Here is a 19204-nt window from a genome sequence, read left to right on the forward strand (position 1 = left end):
GCTGCATATGTAGCAGAAGATGGCCTAGTCAGCCATCACTGGGAAGAGAGGACCCTTGGTCTTGTAAACTTTATATGCCCCAGTACAGGGGCACTCCAGGGCCAAGAAGGGGGAGTGGGTGGGTAGGGGAGTGGGGGGGAGGGTATAGGGGACTTTGGAGATAGCATTTAAAATGTAAATGAAGTCAATACCTATAAAAATTGGGAAAAAATGTTTTAGCCAACCATTACCTGGATTAGAAATCTTTTAGTGTGACTAGTTGGCTGATGGCTGATCCACTTTAGCTGCCATAAACCATGTCATTGGGGAAATACATGTGGCACATTTATCCATTAAAAGTGTATGTGCTTGATAGAAGACATTAGTATTTATTTTAGCCTGATATTTTATTATTTTATGTGAATGAGTGTTTGCCTTCATTTGCATATGTGCATGAGCTGCATGACTGGTGCAAAACAATGCATATTAGAACATATACTACTCAATTTATTTGGATGAAACAAAGTATATACATTTATGTAAATTTTCTATTCACACAGATACCAAGATTCCATATCACTTATGCAATAATTATATATATATATTTTATATATATATATATATATATATAATATATATATACTTTTTTAGTACTTTGATAATAGTTTGAGTAAATATGCTATTCTTGATCCGTTCTCCTGGATCTAGAGTTACAGATGGTTGTGAGCCACCATGTGAGTGCTGAGAGTTGAACCCCAGGTCCTCTGCAAGAGCAACGCCTGCTCTTAACCACTGGGATCTCTCTCTAATTCCTGATACATTATTTTTAACAATAAAAGACATTATTCTCTGTTCAATGGTATTATGGCTTTAGGCTGATGGATGTAATCTATAGTTCTCTCAGGTTTGTTTATTTCTAATTACATAATCACCCAGTAAGTCTTGCAGAACTGCCAATTTGGAAGGCAATAAACTATATGGATTTGCTTCCTTGGGACTGAGAAAGCCCCAGTCCTAGAAGCAATGGAAGAAGTGTCTGTACACTTAGTACTTCATTTCCTGACGATCAAGGCCAGGTGCTAATGATGACCTCAGGCTTTTGGCTGCAACAGTGAGTTACCACTGATAAATGCCCATCAGTGGCCCTAAAAAAGAAATATGTGACCAGTTTCAGGATAAAAGTCTAAGTTCTTAGCATAATCTATTGAGCACCTAGGCAGTACATCACATGACTTGGCTGTGACAATCCAGAGAAATGATAAAATACTGTGTCCCCAGTTTAAAAATATGTGCAAGTGTACCTTGCTTATTTAGGGATTCTGTTAATATTCAAAAGTTTTTAGAATATACATTACTCAATTTATTTGGATAAAATAAAGTATATATAGATATTTATATAAATTTTCTATAAATACAAAAATCAATAGTCTACATTACTTATACAATTATAAAACATTTATATACTTTTTTTTTAGTATTTTGTCAGTAGTTTGAGTAGGTATGTTATTCCAGGTTATTCACCTCTGAAGTCTTCCTACAAATTATTATAAAAAGTTATTCACATGCAGTTTTAAAAGCATAAAGTCCTTAGTGTATTGAACATCTGTGTCAATAACATGCTAACATCAATGATAAGTATGATTCAAAGAACACATGTAAATGAGCTGGTACAATTACTCATTTAAGTGAATACATAAAGGAAAGAGAAGGGTCCAGACAGGTGTTCCTGTGCAGACACACACAAATGAGTTACTGGACCCAACAAACCAAAGTTTTATTTGAGATGGTGTTGGCATTTTTAATTGGTCCAAGACACAGTGTAAAAACTGAAATTGAATCACCAAGTTTTTTACTGTGTTTTCATACTTGCTCAGTTCCTTTTCTGCAGGAGATAAATGCATCATGGTCATTTCAACATTAACAGAAGAATTCCTGTCTCAAAGATATACACATGTGAACATGATGTGTGCTAAGGGGTAAAAATGCACTGACAGAAAGGGTAGACCTCGTTCTATTCATATACATTCAACCATATACCAATTACATACATTATCAGAAGCTGCCAATAACAAGTTTTCCAACATACATTAAACATTGCAGTTTAATGAAGAGGATGCTTGAGAACTAATACATTATATCAGTAAAGTGAATGTACTAAGGAGAAGAACAGGCAGAACATACCAGAAATAAGGCACCGAATGCACTCTATGAATCGACACAGAAAAGGATTCCTGATAGATGCTGAGCTGCTGAAAGCTGGGGAAAGGGGATTAAGAAAACTCTGACAGAGGCCGCTCATGGCTTTGTGCTTTACTAAATACAAAGTTTTGCAACATATAAGAAAAATCTGTCAACCTCAATTTCCTAGTGAGAACTGGGAAGGAATGATCCATACAGCTGTGGAGTCTCCCAACTGACAGTTACTTTTAGAGAATTTTATGGACATTTGTACAATTAATTTCTAAAGTACAATTAAGACCTCGTGTCTCTAGCTGCATATGTAGCAGAAAATGGCCTAGTTGACCATCATTGGGAAGAGAGGCTCCTTGGTCTTGCAAACTTTATATGCCCCATACAGGGGAAGGCCAGGGCCAAGAAGTGGGAGTGGGTGGGTAGGGGAGCAGGGTGGGGGGGGAGGGTATAGGGGACTTTTGGAATAGCATTTGAAATGTAAATGAAGAAAATATCTAGTAAAAGAATCACAAAAAATTATTTTTTATAGCTCTCTAGTCCAGCAGCTGTCCCTTCACCTCCCACCCTGCAAGGCAAGTTCCTGCCTCAAGCCTTTTGCATGAGCTGTTCATCAAGGCTGAGACTGTCTTTCCCAATTGCTATAGGTCTAGATCCTTCCATTGTCTTTGGTCAGAGGTTGCATGATTCTTTAGAACACACTTTATTAACCACCTAACCTCTAATGGCCAGTAGCCAACCTGGACATCTCCAGAGTATTTCCTTTAGAACATACTCTGTCCTATCTGTCATATAAATGTATTATTTCTCCTAGTCTCATCATATGTTTTTCCAAAAAAACAAAAAACACAAGAATGTTTCTCTCTCTCTCTCTCTCTCTCTCTCTCTCTCTCTCTCTCTCTCTCTCTCTCTCTCTCAGTACTGAGGTGATCACACTCAATTAAAATATATATATATAAAAGAGAAAAAGAGGGAAAGGGAGGAAGGGAGGCAACAACAAATGTTTTTGTTATTATTTGTTTCTTTCTTCTTTTTTACTTAATTTCTTCATTTCTTCATCCAGGAATGTTATTAATAAAAGTAATTCTATATGTTACTCAAGGTTGATAGCTATGAACTTTCTACTGTGTGATATATTTAATGAAATTTGGGACTATATTGAAGAGGGGCCTGCCGCCAATGCCACTAAGTTTGATAACCTTCTAAGTTCAGTTCAATTCTCAGGACCCACAACCCACATGATGAATGGAGAGAACCAACTTCTCCAAGTTGTCCAGAAACCTCCACAGGTGCAGTATGGCATGCACAAAACTAAATGCACTCTGCCTCTGTCTCTGTCTCTGTCTCTGTCTCTGTCTCTGTCTCTCTCTCTGTCTCTCTCTCTCTCTCTCTCTCTCACACACACACACACACACACACACACACACATATCCATGTGCACACACACATAAACACACATATAAACATATCCACACATGCAATGAATAAAAATGTAATAAAAATTTTATAAAAGAAAAGCTAAAGCCAAAAATTAAGTTGCTAAAGAATAGATAACGGATTTTGAGGTTATAAAAATCTTACCATCTCTTCAGATATACATGCTGGCTGGATAGATGGTTCTGAAGTTAAGAGTGCAGGTGACTCATACAGAGGACCTGAGTCCCAACACTACTACATCAGAAGGGTCACAACTTTCTGTAACTCCAGCTCTAGTGTAGAGGCAAGAGTTGTCTGAGACCCTCTTCTGGGTTTGAATAGCACTAATCTACACAAAGTCACACACTTGTATGCATAATTAAAACTAAATATTTTCAAAGAAATATATATTGTGGTTATGTTTGTTATTATTGTTACATGGTTTTGCTCATGGTGCATTTATCAGCCACTATAATAACAATAGCTAGAACATAGTGGTCAGTTTTCTTTCCTGTTTTCTCTAGCTGCTATATTTTCTGCTCATATGTGTATTCTAGTAAGTCAAGCACTGAGCAAATAATGTAACTGACTCTGACATTCATGATACAATTTTGATCTCTAATTTACTTCCAACTGTAGTATTCTATGATTCCGAAAGACAGATCACATCTTCGGTCAGCCTCCACTGCATCAGAATCGTAACCACCAAGAACCAGAATTTCACAGTTAGGATTTGGATTAAATGGCATCACTGAACAGATATGCTCTGGCAGTATGCTGCATCAATGTCCACATCTATTAAGTTTGTTTACTAACTAGACATATTATCTCTCTCGTGTTAGGATTTCTGTAGGTGTGGACAGATGAGTTGAAAGTCTTCCTTCAGGCATAACGCACATAGGATTGGGCAGATGGGTTCCAATAAGCAACCTTTAGGCCTGGAACACATGGGTGAGAGGAAAAGAGACACACCATTGTCTAGTAATGGGTAAAATCAAGTTAGGAATAGACATAATTTAAAATCCAAACTATCAAAAGCAAAACTGGAGACTGGCACATTGCTCTTTTCTTTCAATGGTGAAAATCTCAGTCCGCTAGTTATTGGTTGTAAGTGACCACAGAAGCCTGGAAAGAAGATCTCTGGTCATAAGATGATGGCTCCAAACACTTTTTTACTGACACAAGCACATTTCATTTCTTTAAATATTTCCATAAGTGATTAGATGAGTGTTTTAGAGACTGCTGAACAAATGGGAGAATGATCTTAATCAGAAACGAAAATATCAGAATACAGATGTTTCCCAGGGCAGAGAGATGAGCGGAAATAACATAATGAAGGAACAGATAAAAAGACAAGAGACGTAAGTGTCCCAATACTCAAGGTAAAAACCAAAGAAGCCTTGTATAACTGTGTGGTGGGAAAACTGGTATTTGAGGCAGCACATGGCGAAAGAGCAGGAATTACAGCTGGAAAGATCATTGCCAAGACTGACAGCGTGAGCTGGCTGGAAATGTCAGCTGACTTATCGGCTCTATTGGTAGACACACCATGTCTGTTCTGATAGCTGGAAGCCAACTATGCTGAACAACTTCTGCTGATGCCCACACTCCTAAGCTGCCATCCGAGTTCTGGGCCACGCCCCAGGCGAGCTGGTGAGCACTCTCTGACCCCCAACCCTGGAGAGAAGAGTCAGGTTGGAATACTTATTCCTGCAAGACACTCTCATTGGCCAGTTGAGCCCCACCGTGCAAACCCTCATGAGTCTCTCTGATAACCATCTCCACACTTACAAGTCTGGATTCCAGGAACAGCCCCTTCTCTCCACCTTTTTCAGCAAAGCATGGAAAAAATATCTGGCTTTACTAGTCCTAAGGTATGCACCATTCCAAACATGTAATTGTGTAAATAGTTTGGAATAGTTTGCTTAAATATTTTTTAAAGATGTTTAATTCATGTTATTAATTTGTGTATGAACACCCTGATTGATAAAAGTGATAAAAGTGATAAAACATAATGTGTCTTATATCAAACACCTAACAAAAGACCATGTGAGTAGTTGTCTCTGGTTATTTAAACATCTCATGTCCCCATGGTAGATTCCAGTATTGTACATGTTATAGATGAGGAGATGGAGGTCCCCTGGGTATTTTGCTTAAGGTCAAACAGCCAGTGTGAGGCTGTGGTGGGTTTGGCTCCATGTTATCTGACTTAAGAGTCCCTCTAGAGCAACAAAAGGGAATTACAGACAGAGAATGAAAAAGAAGAATCAGAAGTCCCCTTATCCACATCTAAGCATGCCCTGGAACATCCATCCCTACTCTTAGCCCCACCCCCACCCCACCCCCAGCCTATGTCAGGCAGCAGATTCCTGCTACCTCCTGTTTCCATGAATGTTCTCTCCCAGAACTTGACTATCACTACATTCCCGATCCAATACGGCAGCATTTACTCACCTACTTTCAGCTCCCCTCCTGCAATGAGTAAGCACGCTACACTCAGAACATTGCTTCTGTCCACAGGGAAATCCAAGGTACCCATCACATAGAGGCATCGAAGCACTGGGAGATCAGTATCCACAAGAACAGTCTTGTCTGCAGGAGACAGAAAGACCACTCAGAGATGAGAGCCCCTTTCTCTCCTTCAGGGATGTTTCATGCTTCTGACAGTTCAGGAACTGCTCCTGTTGTTACCCGAGCCAGGCCAGGTACAGCAACCAGAATAAATATTCCATATGAGGCAGTCTTATTAAAAAATAGGAAAGAACGTCAGTTGTGTGTAGCAAATTTTGTCACTCCTTAATACAACAAATGTTATGGCCAAAAAATCTTGATTATATCCTCAAATACTGCAACTACAACCCCAATTTCATAGAAGTTTAGTATGGAAAGATATGAACTCTGTATGCTTCATATGTGTGTCCTCAATTTTGACTCCAGTTTCAGGGCATACAGAACAATAGCTAAAGCCTTGGCCTTGAAAGGACAGACAATTTGGTTCTAAATCTCAGATCTGCTACCTGCTAGATAGGAGACCAATTTTATCCTTCTGTGTCTCAATTATCTTCTCTGTAAAATGGGAATGAAAATAGTATCTACTTCCTCACAGGTCTGTTGTGGGTATTAAAATATTTAATAGATTATGGTAACCCTCTAACTCCTACAAAGTAATACAAAGTCCACAAGGACCCCTCAGTAAGTGCGGAAGAGAAGCATTGCATACACAAATGTGCCTTTTGGTTGGCATGCTCATAGGGCTTACGGATGTCTTCAAACCATTATTCTCCCATCTTTACCCTCCTCCCTTCATCTCTCCTCCTTTTATCGATTTCTGTATAACTTCAAGAGAAATAATCACAGATTTTGCCTGAATTTAACAATAACGTAATGTATGAATAAAACATTTTCACTTAAAGTAGTAAATATTTCATGTAGGCTGAAGTATTCACTGTTGCTCTCTTCAATGTGAATTAAAGATGTCCAATAAATGTTTCTGCTTAAATTTCAAGTACCACAATCACTGACCGGTGTACAAAATTTTTTTCTTTTGTTAGTGTAATCTCATTTCCCATGCCCCAAAACAATGTACTCTATCATTCATAGGGACTTGACCAGGCAAATTAACTTGTCATGAGCAATGCCTTGCTAGTGCTTGTCTGGTTCTTTAGTTAGAAGACCAGACATCCCCTCCTGTGGCAAAGACTAGGAGACTGCAAGCTAACTGGTTACAGTTTTCAACCCCATCTGTCTTTACAGTTGAAAGAAGTCATGTGACTGAGTTGTAGTCAATGACGCGCAGGCATTCTTCCAGTATAACACCTTCAGCCTAGCCCATACCCTCTGTCACTGCAGATCTCTCAGTTGAGCACAAGTAGTTGATCTCAAAGTAGCTGTATGGCCCAGCATCATCAGCACCACTCAGTCGAGGAGGGTTCTGGATTCCAGCTGACAGTAAAGCACTGCGCACCTCCTCCTTAGTATCCCTACCAGTCCTGCCTCTAGAGAAACAACCTGTCTTTTCATCCTCCCACAACGCCATCTACATATTTAAGTCAGAACATTAGCATGCATTATTTGTTACACCCACACATAATTACATATTAAACAGTCATTATCACTAAGTCTGCCCTTCCTGTCCTCTTTTTAGAGGAGGACACTAATTTATAAAAGAAAGAAATTATGCTTATTATAATGTTAGAAATAAAGACATTAACCAAGAGTTTCCAGCTCAGGAGAGTTTAGTTCATACACACCGTTAATCCAAGAGTCCATCAACTTACTAACATGTATATAAGAACTCACTAGACAGATAAAGATATAGATCTCAGTCTCGTCTTGGGCTCTTTTCATAACATTCAAACAAAAGAGTGAAATATCAAGACAATGCCATAGTTTCATATATTAAGCAGGCTCACAATTTTGAAGTAAAAAGTTATTTCAAGCAAAGAGTGTAAGAAATTAAAGTTTTGTGTAAATGGTCCTCAGGTGTCCCAAACTATAGTCAATGTTTGCATATAGAATTTGATTACACAAAACAATAAACACAATTAAATAAATAATTCATTTATTCAAAGAATATGTACAGAACATACACACATGCAGACACACACTAATGTGCACACATTCACACAGGCACACAGGCACACAACATACACACATACACACACACACACACACACAAGACACTAGACTCCTTGAAGGTAACTCCTGTGTAAATATATGACAAATACATAGGATTTGGGGTTTTCCTTTTATAACATACCCATCTTAAAGGAATTCTCCTTTTAAATTGTCCTTCCTACTCCAAATGACCCAACCAATTTCCTAGGAACAATACACAGATTAACTGCATGGGATCAGTATATGACTTCTTCCCTCATGTGTATTTTATCAAGATCTAAAATAAAATCTAGTTTACATTGGGACTCCATTCCAAGGAGTACACACATAGATACAATCCAGCCACATCCAGGTGGAAAGGAGAGGCTGCAAGGCAGAGAAGTAGTAGTATTGCTTCTTTGGGTGTTATATTTTGCACTTTCAAGTTTCCTAGATTCAATTCTCCAATTTTGTTCCTCCTTTCCTTCCTTGCAATATGTCAACCCTTTCAAGAAGTTGGAAATGAAAGATGAATGGCTGGTGTTTCTTATCATTACATGATACAGATACATTAATAAAATAATGCTATATAGACTTGAAGTGATGCTACACTTCAATTAAATGGATGTGATCTGACGTTTTTAATTTCCAGATACTTCTGGTTGAAAAAAATACTAAGGTACCTATTCTGCTCTGATGAAATAAATGTGTCTCATTTAACCTTCTCCAGAGATGACACTGACATGAGCCAGGAGATACAAACTTCATGCTGAAACTGGCCCCTTGAGCAGATAAGCTGCCAGGTCAAACTGTCCTCAAATATATGGGCAGCTTGTAAGTTTTTGTCTTGGTGTGAGTTTGAACCAATATGCTATCCTACAAGCATCATCTCTTGTGAAATTCCTCAAAGCATTTCTAGAGATCACTCATAAAAAGTTCTAACCCACCAAATCAATGCACCTCTATCTTCATTGCCCCCTAGTACTTTCCACCTGTTCCTAGATGGATGCAGTTCCTCCATCCTACTCTGTCAATGACCAATCTATCCTACTTGAGAGAGTGAGCTCTGGCATATGGAGGGAACCATCTGGAATTTCTATTGCTCAATGGGAGGCTGATGGGGGAGCTGATCTGGAAAGAGCCTCCAAAAAGAAATAATGAGTTCCAGATGTAATTAAAGACTGCCGTTCCCCCCAAAGGGGCTTAGGACCAACCATGGGGTGGTGTCTCTGGGTACCAAATCGCACTCTTTTACCACTTGCTCATCCATCAAATGCTAAGCACCACCATAGATACCCTACTGTCTCTTGCCAAGCAACCGTTTTTTGGGTTGATTTCTTAACATGTTCTATTTTGACAATCAGAAATATAAGAAAAGCTTTAAAAGAATTATCTGGAAGCTTAACTCTAAAGGATATCTTTAGGATTTCCCTGTGTACTGGGCATAATAATAAAAAACAAAGGAGACATAAACTTGAACAAATATATCACTATCCTCAAGAACAGAAAAGTGAAGACCTGACCCAAGTGGAAAGACAGATGTCTCTAAGGTGGACTAGGACTTCTTGTACCAGGAGTCACTTAACTAACATTAATCATGAAATATTTCATATAACTTCAACCTTAGATTTAAACTCAGTTTTCCCCCAGAAAAGTCCAAGAATCAAGGTCACTATTGAGAAGCATTCCAAGGGTCTGACACGTGTCTAAATCCTGCAGAAATGAGACCAAGGGCAAAGGGCACAGATCTTGGGAACAATGATGGGGTCACATGCATAGGCATGAATTAGGGGAGACAGAACCACTGTTTGTATGGTAGTTACTGTATCAGGCCCCATAACTTAGGTGGCGCAGACAGTCTCCACTACAACTCTCCATTGTCGAGTAGGCAGCCTGCCCCAACAGTGGACATAAATGAGGCTTCTAAGGAAGAGCAAGAGCATGCAGGGCACATCAGGACACACAAGGACCACTTATTTGTAGGGTGTCATTTTCCTGCGCCTTCCATAAGTAATGGGTTTGTTTCTGCAACTAGTCTCAGCTGAGACATTTTCCTGTAAATGCACGAATGAAATGAACAGTAAATGCTAATGTCATCAGATCTCTAGTAAATGAGATAACCCTTCCTTAAATAAAAGAGGGAAGAATTTTTAGCCCAGAATGCAAAGTTATTGGTGGCACTTCCCATCTTTTGTAGTCTTGGTTAACTTTAAGAGAATAAACTATCATAACTTATAAATATGGCCAAGAACAATAGTCCAAAAAACAGTGGAAGATTTTTATGCATAGATAATTCACAGGGATGAAGGTTACCATGACTGAAAATTAGTGAAACAATGGCTTCTGAAGAGATCCCTCCCACATAGAAAAACTGAACAGGATTCTGCATGACAATAAGGATACCTTCTCTGTGTAATAGCACTCTGCTCAATGAGCTGCAAGCTTTAGTGCATACTTTCAACTCCACACAGGTGCTTTCTTTATTCTATCCTTTCTATTATCTCTCTCTCTTTTTTTTTCAAACTTGTCTTAAAAATAGGCGAAAGAAACAGTTTGCAGAGGGCCCGCAGGCATGATTCAAGAAAGAAAGGCAGGTTCCTCACACCTTGATAGAAAACCATCTGCCTCTCTGGTGTGTGTGTGTGTGTGTGTGTGTGTGTGTGTGTGTGTGTGTGTGCGTCCGTGTGCGTGTGTGTGTGTGTGTGTGTGTGTGTGTATGAGAGAGACAGAGAGACAGAGACAAACAGAGAGACAGACTTCAACAGAGATTCAGACATCGAGGAGGGAGATTAGAAAAGAGGAGAAAAGAGCCCCCCTCCTTTAAACCGCACACTACCATTCCCATCCCTCCCCCCACATACACTCTGAATGCCTTTTCCAGTCCTTTGCAGACATGCATAATTCCCACAGCAGAATCAACACTTTAAATTATGATATTTTAATTGATCAATAAAATGTTTAACATACAATATTTGCCTCTTCCTCTAGTCTATACCATCTGTTCTACATAAACAAATGAAAAATGGCGAATCTGGATAATAAGAAGGTTTTTTAAGTAAAATTACCAAGAGTGCCAGATCAATCCTCTGAACTCCTAATTCTGAAAGGAAAACTCCTGAAATTGCTACTATCTTCCTACTGATGATGGGGAATTCGGCTTTGATCATCTCTCTAGTCTGACTCCTTCGTCCAGGGACCCTGCTACTCACTGTGTTGGCTACTTTTAGGCCAGCCTGATGTCAACTGGAATCATTTTGAAAAACATAACATCAATTGAGTAAATGTGCCCAAAAGATTGGGCTGTAGTGCGTTTTCTTGATTGATGATTGATGTGGGAGGGCCCAGATCACAGTGATAGGTGATGACACACCTGCGCTGGTGGTCTTCAGTGCTCTAAGCAAGCAAGCTGAGCCAGGCATGAAGACCAAGTCAGTAATCAGTGTTCCTCCATAGTCTCTGCACCAGTTCCTGTTTTGAATTCCTGCCTTGACTTCCCTGGCTGATAAGACAACAAGCTGTAAGATGAATAAACCCTTTCCTTTCCAAGTTGCTTTTGGTCCTGTTGTGTTACCACAGCTGACACAGCTACTGTTCTCCATAAAACCGCGAAAAACTCTAGCCAGGCTGACTTGAAGTTGCAATTTCAAACATAGAGCATGGTCTTCTGCTTGCACCAACAGGTCAAGTGCAGTAAAGAGATAAAACATCAAACCGTGAAATCCAAAGAATATAGTTATTTCTGCATTTTGATAAATTTGAGGTTAGGTGTTAAGCTAAGGCCACATAATTCTTCCACTTCAGCTCATTATAAATGAATATAGGTTGACATGAAGATTGGGGATAAATTGCTCTCACCAATTCTAATAGTGGATAAGTAAACATAATATGTGGGAAGGAAAAAGCTGGTAACTCTCAGGTGGTCCAAATAATATATTTTTACACGGTACAATTTGTTAAAACAAGACTAAGCTTAAAATGTGTTCCAATGTGTATTTGTTTTGATTTGTTTCCCCAAGAAAAACAATGAGACCAACTTGTAATCAATTCATGTATGTTCACAGTTTAATGCTAAAGAAAAGAATGTGGAGCCCTACAAAATTATTTGCTCCTGAATGAAGCTCTTTAGGCAAAGATCTGTGCAGCAAACATTTTACTCAGAGAGTTATTTTCCCATGAGTTCCTCTTGGAGACAAAGCACTGTTTTAGTTTCCACTTCAAAAAGAGAGCACAAAATATATGCCAAAATTTATAAGATTGTTCATTTTCTTCACTACCGTTGATTATTTGTTCTCAATATTTTAATACATTTTTTTCTACCTGGAAGAAAAACCCCCAAACATTACAACATTCCTAAAAGATGTTGGCATTTGTATTCTAGTTTGCTCTTAAATTTTATATATGCTGTTCTATGAAAATAGATTTATTGCTTGAGAAGGCTTAGAATATCATCCTAACAAATACTGACTCAGATATTTCAACATGCGATCTCAGTTGGCTAAACAAACCAATTTATATGTAATAATCCTAAGTGTATAAAATTATTTTATTATATAAAAGTCTGCAAATAATTTTTGTGGTCATTATCATGGTTCTGAACTTTTCTATATATTTAGAGTGCACCAGATCCTTTAAGGTCTGTGTCTGTCTGTGGATTTCAATATATTGTGTGACACTAATCTAAAGATTTTACTTGGGTTTACAAAACAAATTTTCATTTTTAAATTCAAATGTTTTATCAGTGAAATAGAAACTTTATTCATAATTCCAAGTATATTCATATAATAATATTCAGATTCTACAAGTTCAGCCAAAATCCCAGCACTCTATAAAGTATCTCTACGTGACTGGCACAGACGCTGAAATTTTCCCTTAGTAAAATCCCTCTTTTCAAGGCAGGGCATATGGTACTCTCCAAGACAGGAATATAAAGGATGGCATTATCCCTGATGAATAAATTGGCTCCGGTACCTATTCATTAATTTGCCAATACTATCAAATCTTAAACAATGACAGATGCTGCTCAAGTGCTCCCACTTCGTGAAGAAGGGTAACTTTTTATTTATTTTCGGGATGGGCTTTTTTTGTGGAGCTCAGTCTGGCCTTGGGCATGCCATCCGTCCCCTCTACCTCTAGCCCACAGGACTATTATGTTTCTATGTTGAGAAGAAACTTTTGATGCAACTAAGGAGGTTGAAATGGTTGCTGAAAGGAGGAAGTAGGTTTGAAGACATTTTAGTATTTACCTCTGATGAAACCATCAGAATAACCATAACAATAAAGGAAACGGTGTGAGATCTTACTGCAAAGCAAAGAAAATAGAAGTAGTTCTGCAGTTACTGGCATTTCTCAAATGTGGCTGCATTTCCTCCCTGCAGGGTCTGTCTCTTGACAAAGACTACACAGAGAAAGACATCACAGGGGTGATGATAAATATTATGAAAAATAACACATGCAAGAGCATCCCAGTGCCAGACATAGAAAAGGACTTCATCACTGTCATCTCTTTCACACGTCAAATATGTAGGTCTGGATGCTCACTACACCCCTGACATTCCTCTGTTGTGTGAACATGGGCCAAGAGTTTGAAAACTAAGAACTGGTGGAGGAAATGGATATTAAAACACAAGCAACACAGAGCTATAGAAAGACAAACAGTGTAACTTAGTAAGCAGAAAGGTACGTAACGCTGAAAGAGCAATAGTAAAGACTCCAGGAATGTAGTGAACAAATACAGAGGAAACTGTCTTTAAGTGAAAAGTAATAGAGAGGTCAGTGTATTGGAAGTGCTGCAAAAAACTCACAAGGGTAACAGAACTAAGGACCGTGATGCAGGACAGTGAGAAGAGAGTCAGCGAGACAAGTAGGCAGGAGCAGAGCAAGCAGGACTTTGGTGGATCTATAGAGTAATGATGAACTTTATCCCGAGGATGATGGCAAGCCACTGACAGGTTTCTAGCATGCAGAGAAATCCCACAATTAAGTTGTGATCTGAAATTATGAGCAGAAAGTTGAGTGTGGAGGGGAGAATGGTAAGAATAATATAGCAATTCAGAGGCAGTCTAGTGGCGCACTTGGGAGGTGGTGGTGCTCTGCTCCCCCTGACTGGCTCTTGATGCTTCAACCCATCATGGCTACTCAGATTCCTGAATGTTTCTAAAACCTATACTTTTAGAAGTACTAATGGAATGTGATAAGACAGCTGAACAACAACAACAAAAAAAAAGGCAAGTGAAGAGGCAGACTGCAGAGTCCTAGGGTTTAGCGTCAAGAGTTCTTGAAGTCACCCCAGAAAAGACTTCAAGTTGAGTGGATAAAAGAAGAAAACATTTCATGGTTTCTACTGATGGTGTCATCTGTTGATGGCCTCACCACTGGCAAATTTATTTTCTTGGAAATCACTAAGGGCAAAGAGACAGAATGAAGAGAGATGAATCGGGTTTTAGAACTGGATGAGAGATCCTGGAAACTTTTTGATCATGAAAATGTGTGTGTGTGTGTGCTAACAAAAGGTACCATGTAGAGGGACGAACAGAAGATGAGGTAAGGATTGAAAAGAGGCAGCCAATAGAATGAGGGACTTAAAAGGGAAGAAAGGAGAGGATGGCTGGGGGCGCTGCAAGCCTTGTGCACTTACCTCCTTTAGGAAAGCGCTTCAAAGTAAAGCGTAAAGTGCACACCACTGACACTCAGATGAGAGCAGCTTTAGTTCACTCAAATTATTCCATTTAAAAAATTAGTCTAGACCTGTCAACAGACAATTAAGAATGACTCCCCAAAACAAATAAAAGTTAAAAAAAAAAGAATGAATTCAAAAACCCCTTTTTGTGTGAAGTAAGTCTGTAACCTGAGTATTTAACTTACTGTACTTAATAAGAACTAATATGTAAGAATTAATGACTGAGGTGTAAGAGCACAATGTGGACATTAGTGAATACACACTCATCTATAAGTATGCAAATAAGGCACATTCCACTCTCAAATAAAGAATTTAAATGATGTGACATGGGCGAACCTTGAAAACTTTAGGCTAAGAGAAAGCAATAAGTGCGTAATTCCATTTATATAAAATGCCTAGAACCTATCAAAGAAGGAAGAGGAGGAGGGAAGGGAGGAAACGGTGGTGATGGTGGAAATGGTAGTTGCCCAGGGCTAGAAAAGACGGGATATTAAGGAGTTATGGAAAATGGGTGAGAGGGTTTCTCTACAAAGTAATGAAACATCCTAAAATTGACTATGGGGTTGGTTACATGATTCTGTAAATACATTAAAGCTTTAAATGGATGAATTATGTGGTATACAAATTCAACGTCATTAATACATCTCTTTCAAAGTGAAGTATTTTATGAAGGAATATGAAAAAAATCTTAAAATGCATCTTTTCAAGCAGTTTGAAATATGCTATTTGAGAAAAGGTACAAAAATGACATTATATATAGATAATGAGTTTGAAATGTTTTATATAAGTGGACTATTCCACTCTGTTGGAATATATCCTCATATATTCCAACATATTCATATATTCTATATTCTCACTCTGTTGGAAGACCCCCCAAGAGCAAGCAGCATTGTCACCTGCAGGAAATAAAAAGTGTGGAGGACAAAAATACTTGTGGTTAAAAATACAAAGAATATTCATTGTTCCTTAGAAAAAGAGAAATGTGCTCTGGGTTTTAAAGCTTTAGAGCTAGTGGGATGGCTGAGAGGAGAAAGGTCCTTATTTCTAAGCATAGTTACTTAACCTCCATTTCCAAAACACATAAAGAGAAGAGAGACAACTTCTACAAGTTGTTCTTAGACCTCCACACACCGTGGCATGTGTATGCACATACACACGCACCATAAATAAATTAACTAATTAATATTTTAATTTACCTTTTAATTATTTTTTATTTATTTTATATTTTAGACATTTATTTATATTTAGTATAAATTAATAATATAACAAAGCAATTGATATAATAAATTTATTAAATAAATATATTATTTATATTTAACATAAATAATATTAAATATTTATTTAATATTTTAATTAACATTTTCTGGAGATGAAACTAAGAGTTGAGACTAGTTATATTTCCATTTGTTACAAGCAAGGATTTCAGTTCTATGTGTGTACAATGTGTGAAAGTGTACATGGATATGCCTGAGTATGTACTAGGTATGAAAATACACATGTATCTTCCTGTGTATGCACTATGTGCGAAGGTGAATATGAATCCTGCTTGGGTATGCATTAAGTGTGGAAGTGCACATGAACCTGCCTGTGTATATACTGCATGTAAAGGTGCACATGAGCCTGTCTGTATATACACTGCACAGGAAGGTGCACATGAACCTGTCTGTGTGTGTGTATGCTTCAGGTGAAGGTGCATCTGAGCCTGTCTCTGTATGCACTGCACAGGAAGGTGCACATACACCTGATTCAGGTCTTAGTTTTCTGTGTCCTAGCTACACTTGCGGTATTCTTCCACAAGCAGCATTCCTTGAGAAAGACAACATTCCATCAATCCTCCTATCACTTGACCTCCTTTTAAATCGTTTTCTGAAGTCTTTTGTTTTTCTTTTTTCACTTCCATATTTGCTATTTGTAGATTTGCATTTGTGAACAATTTTTCACACAGTTCTACATCTAGGAATTCAGGAAGAAGTTGGTCATTTGATTTTAGCTCAGTGTTTCATTTGTTCTGGCTTTGATTTTGGCTAGCTATATTAAGTAGGCTGGTGGGAGGAACAAAGTTGACTGCCTTGCATTGATTACGCTGGGCTGTGATACATTAGCTTCACTGTCATTTTTCTTATCAATAACTGTGAGTGACAATTCCTTAAAGTCAAAATTCACAATCAAGCAAAAATAGAATTGTGCATAGAAAGCCAGAAAAACTAAGAACAATACTGAATTATCAACAGTAAATTACTATTCCAAAGGTGAATAAAGGAAATGCACCAAATGCATGCAGACTAGACAAGACAGGGAGGAAGGCTTACACATGATCTGAAAACATTTTAGAAACACATGAAAAAGAATTTCTTTCTTTTTTTATTGGATATGCTCTTTATTTATATTTCAAATGCTATCTCCCTATCCCCCTACCTGGTGCCCCCAGGAATCCCTTAGCCCCTCCCCTGTCCCTCTGCTTCTATGAGGGTGTTCCCACAAACACCCACCCATGCACCCCTGCCTCCCTGACCTGGTATTCAACTACACTGGGGCATCTAGCCTTCCAAGGGCCAAGAGCTTCCCTTCCCATTGATGCCTGACAAGGCCATCCTCTGCCACATACGCAGCTGGAGCCATGGGTCCTTCCATGTATACTCTTTGGTTGGTTGGTTAGTCCCTGGGAGCTCTGAGGGGTCTGGTTGGTTGATATTTTTGTTCTTCCTATGGGGTTGCAAATCACTTCAGCTCTTTCAGTCCTTTCTCTAACTGCTCCATTGGGGACCCCATGCTCAGTCTAGTGGTTGGCTGTGAGCATCTGCCTCTATATTTGTGAGGCTCTGGCAGAGCTCTCAGGAAACAGCTATATCAAGTTCCTGTCAGCAAGCACTTGGCCTCCACAATAGTGTCTGGGTTTGGGTTGGGATGCATCCCCAGGTAGGGCAGTCTCTAGATGGGATTGTCTCTAGTTTCTGCTCCATACTTTGCCTCCATTTATCCTTCCATGACTATTTTGTTCCCCCTTCTAAGAAGAACCAAAGCATCCACACTTTGGTCTTCCTTCCTCGTGAGCTTCATGTAGTCTGTGAATTGTACCTTGGGTATTCTGAGCTTTTGGGCTAATATCCACTTATTAGTGAATGCATGCAATGTGTGTTCTTTTGAGACTGGGTTACTTCACTCAGTACGATATTTTCTAGTTCCATCTATTTACCCAAGAATTTCATGACGTCATCATTTTTAATAACTGAGTAGTACTCCATTGTATAAATGTACCACAATTTCTGTATCCATTCCTCTGTTGAAGGATATCAGGATTCCTTCCAGCTTCTGACTATCATAAATAAGGCTACTATGAAAAGAGTGGAGCATGTGTACTTGTTATATGTTGGAGCATCTTTTGGATATATGCCCAGGAGTGCTATAGCTGGGTCCTCAGGTTGTACTATGTCCAATTTACTGAGGAACCACCAGACTGATTTCCAGAGTGGTTGTACCAGCATGCAATCCCACCAACAATGGAGGAGTGTTTTCTTTCGCAACATCCTTACCAGCAGCTGCTGTCACCTGAGTTTTTTATCTTAGCCATTCTGATTGGTGTGAGGTGAAATCTCAGGGTCATTTTGATTTGCATTTCCCTGATGACTAAGGATTTCTTTAGGTGTTTCTCATCCATTTGCCATTCCTCAGTTGAAAACTCTTTGTTTAGCTCTGTACTCTCTTTTTTTAATAGGGTTATTTGTTTCTCTAGTGTCTAACTTCTTAAGTTCTTTGTATATATTAGATATTAGCCCTCTATCGGATGTAGGGTTGGTAAAGATCTTTTCCCAATCTGTTGGTTTCCATTTTGTCCTATTGACAGTGTCCTTTGCCTTACTGAAGCTTAGCAATTTTATGAGGTTCCATTTGTCTATTGTTGATCTTAGAGCATAAACCATTGGTATTCTGTTCAGGAAATTTTCCGTTGTGTCCATGTGTTCAAGGCTCTTCCCCATTTTCTCTTCTATTAGTTTCAGCATATCTGGTTTTATGAGGATGTCTTTGGTCCACTTGGACTTGAGCTTTGTAGGAGTAGATAAGAATGGATCAATGTGCTTTCTTCTACATGCTGACTGCCAGTTGAACCAGCACCATATGTTGAAGATGCTGTCTTTTTTTCCACTGGATGGTTTTAGATCCTTGTCAAAGATCAAGTGACCATAGGTGTGTGGGTTCATTTCTGGGTCTTCAATGCTAATCCTTTGATCTACCTGCCTTTCTCTGTACCATCTAAAAATAGGTTTCTATCTTACTTTTCACTTCCTTTATTTTTATTTTTATTTAATTTTATTTATTTATTTATTTTGGTTTTTCTGAGACAGGGTTTCT

At 38.6% G+C, this 19204-nt stretch overlaps 1 protein-coding gene across 19 annotated transcripts in view; it reads right to left on the bottom strand.

Annotated features, from left to right (window-relative positions):
* Positions 1–19204, bottom strand: part of Pkhd1 (PKHD1 ciliary IPT domain containing fibrocystin/polyductin) — a 487582-nt gene that overhangs the window by 158834 nt on the left and 309544 nt on the right. For 18 of the 19 annotated variants that reach the window (XM_021197628.2, XM_029539264.1, XM_029539265.1 and 15 more), the window contains one exon: positions 6040–6177. The exons of the other annotated variant lie outside the window; for it this stretch is intronic. In XM_021197628.2, coding sequence (XP_021053287.1) covers positions 6040–6177 — 138 coding nt within the window. The remainder of the gene's footprint in view (positions 1–6039; positions 6178–19204) is intronic. 19 annotated transcript variants of the gene reach the window in all.

The sequence above is a fragment of the Mus pahari genome, chromosome 5 (assembly GCF_900095145.1).
Source record: "Mus pahari chromosome 5, PAHARI_EIJ_v1.1, whole genome shotgun sequence".
NCBI classification, from domain to species: domain Eukaryota; kingdom Metazoa; phylum Chordata; class Mammalia; order Rodentia; family Muridae; genus Mus; species Mus pahari.